At 43.1% G+C, this 8,114-nt stretch overlaps 1 protein-coding gene across 1 annotated transcript; it reads left to right on the top strand.

Annotated features, from left to right (window-relative positions):
* The first annotated feature begins 296 nt into the window (after positions 1–296).
* Positions 297–614, top strand: pre-mod(mdg4)-Y. Its single transcript, XM_067765489.1, has one exon. It carries the CDS (start codon positions 297–299, stop codon positions 612–614), a length of 318 nt encoding a protein of 105 aa, XP_067621590.1.
* The last annotated feature ends 7,500 nt before the right edge of the window (positions 615–8,114 follow it).

The raw sequence follows: 8,114 nt of genomic DNA on the forward strand, positions 1-8,114 counted from the left end.
TATTTGCGACCATTGAGGGTTAAGTCGTCAGTAGCTGATGAAAAACAGCTGCTACTTATCACAGGCCTCTTATACATTTGCAGCCAGCTTATCGTCTAAGCATAATATATTAGTTCCATGATATGTGTGGACCCTTGTTTTCTTTATGTAGAAAAAACGGAGGAAATTGTGTGTTTAAATATAAAAAAATTTAAATGAATACGTATCGTATTGGTTTAATTAAATGTGTTATTGGAGTTCGGAAGCTTACGTGATATTATATAATGATAATTAAGTTTAAAAGCATCATAAACTACATGCCTGTGACTGCTTCTACAGGATTGTTATGCGTGGAAATGGGTCGATTGCAGCAATGCAAACCAAACTACGAAAATCTTGATATGTGTTTTACAAGAAGTGTGCGCGGCAATAATTTGCTTACAATCAATGGTAAACCGTACACATTAAATCGACGCATTAAAGATGTTTGCTATTGGGAATGCGTGAAGCTACGTTGTAAATATACAAAATGTACAGCCCGGGTTGTTACAAAATGTGATCAGATCGCATCTTTGCGTGGTGATCATAACCAGATCGCGCTCTCGTCAAACAACATAAATAGAAGACATTCGTAACCATCATTGAAAGTAACAAAGTACAAAAGTTTTCAGTTTTTTCTTAGCATATACACCGTCTGTGTATGTGACTTGAACTGATGCTTAACGTTGTTGACAGACTACACATAATTAACTTTTGATTTGTTTTGTATATTTAAATTTGGTATGCCATACAGGCGACTTATTGTTGCTGTCTACGCATTTCTTAGAGAGTTAGGAATATGTACCATTGAAAAGAGTTGAGGCCGTTGATTAAACATGGGCATAACATATAAAATTACCACATCGCTCATATAACTTTTATTATTTATCCATAGATATTAATATATAAGATTGTGACGTACGGTTAGGTATTCAAGATGGAGGTCATTGGACATACCAAGCATTTGGCACGCTCAGAAAGTGAATTTACTCTACGTAAACACTTAGCTGCACAGAGCAAAGAATTACTGAATACCAAAACATCAAGTATTTAGGGAAATTATACTAAACGGCGAAATTAACATCATTTGCACCATCCTTGCGTAAGTTGTTGAAAGCTACGCGTCCACTACAAGAGGCATTACAAGTACCAATGGCTAAGGAATGGAAGTTGCAACAGGTTGTGCAGCCTCATCCACTTGATGTACGCATTACAATTGGTAATAACGCCAAAGGTATGGATGAACCTATAGTAATTAAGCTACGTTATTTCAAACGTTTAGGGTTTGTAACAGCAGCTACGGTGGTAAGCTTAAGTGATGTTGAACAAAGTTTGGTTGATGCAGCGCTCACACAAGACGTGTTGAAATATTTATCTGACAACGATTTGGGTGATACTATACCCGTGCCTAGTGGTGAATATGAGTTGAGCCATATTAGCATAACCCCAATCGCAAAAAACAAAGTAGATGTTTTAGCTGTGAATATATATAACGTGACTGCAATTCAGTTACCCATATACAATAAGAATGAAGGACTTGATACAGTATTTATTAAATTAAAATGTGATTTTTCAACCAACGTCATTACCAGGAGCTCATTCGTAGTATGATTTTAGTCTAAAATATCGCCGGTGAAAGCTCCAACCAACCCCTCCATAGAGGAAAACGTTTTATATGTGGTTTGAGCCTTCATGGATGATATAAACGTATTTACATAAATGAAGATGTGCGGTGGAAACTTCATATTTCCTTTTCAATAAAATTAGGTGTCAGGAGCTTCCCTGTGAAATACGTGACGCTTATATGCCTCCACAATTCCTTGCGGACGTTATGAAACCAATGAAAATTTATGAGATCATGGATCCGGAAGTACCCAATTTATCTGGTGGTGCACTGTAACGAGTTACACATCCATTCACGAAACGCAGCTATCAGTCAATGAACAAAGAGAGGGTGAGTTCAATTGAAGAAGTTTACACTTAAGCCTTTTGATATAAGTTCCGAAATGTTATTGATTTGAGTCAGTTACTAGAGGTTTTGTTCGTCAATGATGACAGATCTTTGACACTCCCAACCGAGAAATCTGGAAGGATTCCTTTGACTAAGTAAGGAAAACGGGGATTAATTCAATCACCTTAGTGAAATTGTAGTACGCAAGTGTCTTTAGTAGGATATTAGTAGTGCTAATAAATTTGTCAATGCCACAAGTTCTTGGGAACTCATTCATCTTCTACTAAATATCAGTGAGTTGATAAAGTTATGTTGATTTGGTCATTCTTGCAGAACTTGTTTGAGGAATGCTGCACCATCCCAATATTTGTTGCCAAAACTCCCTATATGAGCATAAGTTCAAGGCATTTTGTCATAAGAAAAGTTAATGGAAAGTTTTCCGAGATGCAGCGTTCCTCAATCTAACTCTAATATAGGGCGGTTTTTTTTGGGGGTCATACGACCCTCAGAGAAATTACATATTAACTTGCTCCTGCACAAAAGTGTATTAAATGGTATACACCATTTTACAACAATAAGAAGTGGTTACACGAATTGTTTTCTTTTTGCGATCCTTTGATTAAACTTGAGTTATATAGTTCTTGTGTTTAATAAGTTATCGGTAATTTTTCGCTATTTCGTATAATTAGCGTTTGTTTTTTTTTTCGAAGTATTGAGACATGTATTGTGTTTTAAATAGCTTCTAAAAATGTTTATTATTATTTTTTTTTAAATACGTAGCACTCAACCTCGCAAACAATTTGCGTGTTGGATATTTCGGTTTTTCGTTTGTTGATTCCTCGTATGAACACTGGTACTTGAAGTCTTCCCTAAATGATGTGTCACAATTCCGAACCGTAAGTGTTCTGTGATCCGCGCTCCGGGTAAGGGGATGAATTTTGGTAAATTCTGTTGGCCTCACGCCTTTGGCCGAGTGCGTAGGTGTTCTGTGGTCCTTGGTCGGGCTGATGGAGGGAATTTGGGTTGACTTGTTGGAAGTTTGAAAATATGAAAGGGCGAAGGCCCTTAGATTCTGTGGCAGATCGGTTCGCCCTTCTGCTGTAGGCTTTTATGATGTCCTCGTTGTGGGATAACGAGTGAATGGGATGGTTTCTGGTGTCCTCGCTCGGGGCGAGCGAGTGAATTCGGAGATTTCCTGGTGTCCTCGCTCTGGGTGAGCGAGTGAATTGTGGGGTTTTCTGTTCAGGGGGCCCCCGGTTAGTCTTGTTGAAAAAAAACTTAGAAAAAAAATGTTTTTTGTTTGCGACCTTTTGGTAAGCTCTCCCGCGTCTTCGTTCGTCTCGCTCCCTTTCCCCATTGCCCACCAGTAGTCAGGTGTAGGATTCCCTCCGGTAGACTCGACACGAGACCGGGGTTAGAGAACAAAAAAAAGAGAAGATGTAGGATCGCCCTCCGGTAGACTCGCACCATCACGAGACCGGGGGTTGATAATAATTAGGGCCTCGGGAGAGACAAAAGCTTAGGGATAGCGGGGCATCACGGCGCGTGGTTGAACGCGTCTTTATGTCCCGCGCTCCCTTTCCCCATTGCCATCGCGTAGTACGTTTTAGTATTTCCCTCCGGTAGACTTGTACCATCACGAGACCGGGGGGTTGATTATAATATATGGCTCGGGAGAAACGCAGGCTTAGGGATAGAGAGACACGAAGACGCGGGTTCCTTAATATGCTTTCCATGCTATCACCAACCGTGGGCCTCTGATTTTAGGTAGTCGGGGGAAATAGAATTTTGGTTTTTTGGGGTTTGGTAAGGCGACATTTGGCCCCTTATATTTAATCCTCCTTGTCGTGGGACGGAAGGAGTACCAATTTCGTAATTGGTCTAGTTATTTGTCCCTTGTTCATATGAACGTCAACAACACGCACACGGTTATCAGAGCCTGGGTGTGTGTTGACGATTCTCCACTCGTTGGGTTGGAGGTTGTCCTCTTTGATAACAACCAGGTCTCCGGGTTTTAGATTAGGTTGTGGATGTTCCACTTGTATCGTTTCTGGATCTCGGTGAGATATTCGGTTTTCCATCGCTTGCAGAAAGTGTGATGGAGGGCTTTGAGTTTCTGCCACCGATTGATCATCGCGGCAGGGCCTCAGTAGCATCTGGCTCTGGTGGAGCCAGTAGATGGCTGCCAGTGAGGAAATGGCCTGGGGTAAGTGGCTCTAGGTCCGTCGGGTCATTGGACGCCGGGCTGAGCTGCCGCGAGTTCAGGCATGCCTCGATGCGGCACAAGAGGGTATGGAATTCCTCGAAGGTGAATTTGTGTGGTGAGGCTATCTTTTTGAAATGGCTTTTGAAACTTTTCACTCCAGCCTCCCACAGCCCTCCCATATGAGGAGCGCCCGGAGGGATGAAATGCCACGTGAGTGACTGGTGGCTGTACCTTGAGACAGCGTTCTCTCGCGCTTGTGAGATGAAGGTCTTGAATTCTGATCGTAAGGATCGTGACGCTCCGACAAAGTTCGTACCATTTTCGGAGTACATATCTTTCGGGCATCCGCGCCTAGATATGAAACGGGCAAATGCCGCTAGAAATGATGGTATGCTGAGGTCAGTAGTGGCCTCCAGATGAATTGCTCGTGTGGAAAGACACACGAAAAGGTAGACATAGCCTTTGGATAGTCGACATCCTCTGCCGCGGTAACTTTTAATGTCGAAGGGTCCGGCGAAGTCGACTCCAGTATTCGTGAATGCACGACTGAAGGTCGTGCGTTCGCGAGGGAGAATACCCATAAGTTGGGTCTGACCACGCTTTCGGTGTATAGTGCAAACTTTGCAATTATGAATGGTTGCCCTAATCATGGTTTTGATGTTAGGTATCCAGTATTGGGTGCGTATCAGACGCAACATGAGTTGATTTTCCCCATGCAGACTTTGTCGATGAAACATTAGGACTGTCATACGGGATAACCGGCAGTTGTATTGGAGGAGGATTGGGTGGCGTTCATTAAAAGCTAAGTCCTTTGACGCTCCGAGTCGCCCTCCTACCCGAATGATGCCATGTTGGTCTAGGTAGGGATTAAATGAGAGTATTGCACTTTTCCCTGCAATTGGTTTTCCGGCCTTTAGATCATTATATTCGGAACTATAATGTTGTTTCTGAAATATTTTAATTAAGAGTTGGGTTACTGATTTGATCTCATCAGAAGAGATTAAAGGTGACTCGACCTGAAATGATTTTTTTGTTTTGGGGTGAGTTCTTCGGTAGAACCTCATAACGTATGAGAGCACCCGTAAAGTCCTAGGTAGGTCTGAAAAGCGTTGGAGAGCATCGGTAGTATTTACTGTTGTTGTTGCGCAGGTCTTCGCCCTCTTTTCCTCTACGGAGGTGATGTAGTCACTTTCTTGTGCTGGCCATTCGGAAGTGTCTTCTTGCAGCCAAGAAGGTCCCTGCCACCACAACGAATTGTTGACCAATTCAGACGCAGGTAATCCTCTGCTACCTAAATCTGCTGGGTTTGATTCTGAGCTTACCAGCAACCAGTCCTTATTTCCGACCATGTCGATGATCATGGTGATCCAATGTGCGACGAAAGTGGACCAGGAACACGGCGGTTTCCTTATCCATGCGAGGACGATAGTTGAATCCGTCCAAAGGTGAACTCTCACTGGTCCCAATTTAAGGTTCCTGAAAATTGATTCGGCGATTTCCGCTAACAGCACGGCGCCGCAAAGTTCCAATCGTAGAAGAGACAGAGTTTTCACCGGGGCTACTCTGGTTTTTGCTAGCAGCAGGTTTGTCCATATGCCGTTATCCGTTTTCACGCGCATGTAAACGGCTGCTGCGTAAGCCTTCTCGGATGCGTTACAAAATCCATGGATCTCGATGTCGGTTCCTGGAGAAAAGTTGACCCATCTAGGTATCCTGATTTTATCGATTTCATGGTATTGGTCGGTGAAGGTTTTCCATCGTTCCAGCGTACTGGTAGATACTGGTTCGTCCCAAGCGGTGCCTTCCAACCAAATACTCTGCATGAGTATTTTTGCCACAATGACCATTGGTGCCAGCCACCCTAATGGATCGAAAAGTTTGGCGATTGCTGGTAGTATCGCTCTCTTTGTAATGTTTTCCGGGTTGTCCAGCGTCCCTACTTTAAAATAAAATATATCGGAGAGGGCATTCCATCGAATTCCTAATGCTTTAACTGAACTGGTATCTTCGAAGGCCAGGAAGTTTTCACTGAGCAGGTCTGCTTTGGGGATGTCCCTTAGAATGTCCTCTGAATTAGATGTCCATTTGCGAAGTGGAAAGCCCGCTGAGTGTAGGACTTGACGAATTTCATCTCTGGCTTTAATAGTCGATGTGATCGTATGTCCACCCGCTAACACGTCATCTACATACATGTATTCTCGTAGTATGTTAGCCGCTGTAGGGTGTGAATTTGACACGTCGTCTGCCAGTTGTAGGAGCGTTCTTATCGCGAGATTTGGAGCGCAATTCACTCCGAAGGTAACCGTCTTTAATTCATAAAGGTTAATAGGGTCATTCGGGGACGTGCGATGCACAATACGTTGAAATTTGGTGTGATTTTCGATCACCCAAATTTGTCGATACATCTTTTCGATGTCGCTATTGAAGACGAAACGGTATAGTCTCCAACGTAAGATAAGGATGGGTAGATCGGCTTGTAGAACTGGGCCTGGGAGGAGAATATCGTTTAGGCTATTGCCGTTGGCCGTAGTACTCGAGGCATTAAATACTACGCGTACCTTTGTAGTGGTACTTTCTGCTTTAATAACGGCGTGGTGGGGCAGGAAGTAATAATCCGAATTATTCTTTTTTAATTTTCTCATATGTCCAAGCGTTTCATATTCTGACAACACTCGAACATATTGTTTACCTAAATCTGGGTTTTTTATTAGCCGCCCCTCATTCCGGAAGAATTGAGAGCATGCACGCTTCAGGGATGGTCCTAAGTTAATATTGTTAGGGTAATCCTGCCGGAATGGTAGTGACACGGTGTACCTTCCATTCTCACTTCGCTGCGTTGTTTCTTTAAATAGTTGTTCACAGTACCTTTCATCTTCATTTAATATTTTATTTTTGGGTACATTTTCTACCTCCCAGAAAGCTTTGAGTTGGTTGTCTAACGCAATCTCGTTGTAGAAAGACATAATGCTCTTCGCTGGATTCGGTGATTCGATACGACCGGTCAGTATCCAACCGAACACTGTCTCTTGGGCTAAGAGTGTGTTTAGCACATTCTTTTTTATACCGTTCATTATAATTTGGGGATATATGTCTCCGCCAAGTATGAGGTCTACGTCTCCGTTGACGTAGAACCTCTTGTCTGCCAAAACCAAGTCTGGGAATGCCTGCATAGTCATTGCGTTGATATGGCAGGATGGAAGATTCCCAGTGAGTTTCGCTAGAACTAGTACGGGTGTAGTTAGGCTGAAGCGTACGTAATTCGATGTTGGATGCTTCTTTCACCTGAGCTGACACCGCATTTGTGATGCCTGAAACATGGGCATGCATTTTCCTCGCTGGAAAATTGATCCTGCGTTTCAGTCTTTCAGTTATAAAGCAACATTCAGACCCAGAATCAATTAATGCCCGCGCGGAGAAGTCGGTACCATTATGGTGAATGTGTACGCGAGCAGTTCCTAATAGCACACCTGTGCTGGAATTGGCATGGCAGGATTTGACATTTTGGTTCCTAGAGGAAGGTGGTTGTCTCGATTCCTGTCTTTTCCGTGCCTGTACCGAAGTTGATGGGGTATTATCCGCATCTTTGAAAGTGTTGCGCACCGCCGGTTGCTGAAGTGTGCCCGCATGCAGGAGCGTGTGGTGACGAGAGTGGCATTTGGAACAGTTGTACGAACTGGTGCACCTCGTCACTGTGTGTCCTAGGGATAAACAATTCAGGCGGCCATTTGTGGATTTGACGAATTTATCGCAAAAACGTGAACAGTTGCGTAATCTGTGCTCCGTAGATTTGCACATTTTACACATACAATTTGTCCATATCCTCCCACTTGGATATGTCCGTTTTGTGGTCAATGCTCTGCTCCCATAGAGCCAACGTATTCTCAGGTAATTTTGTCGAACATAAATAAGTAATAATCGCATCCCAATTTGAAACGTCAA

Source organism: Eurosta solidaginis, chromosome 1, assembly GCF_040869045.1.
Source record: "Eurosta solidaginis isolate ZX-2024a chromosome 1, ASM4086904v1, whole genome shotgun sequence".
Classification (NCBI taxonomy): domain Eukaryota; kingdom Metazoa; phylum Arthropoda; class Insecta; order Diptera; family Tephritidae; genus Eurosta; species Eurosta solidaginis.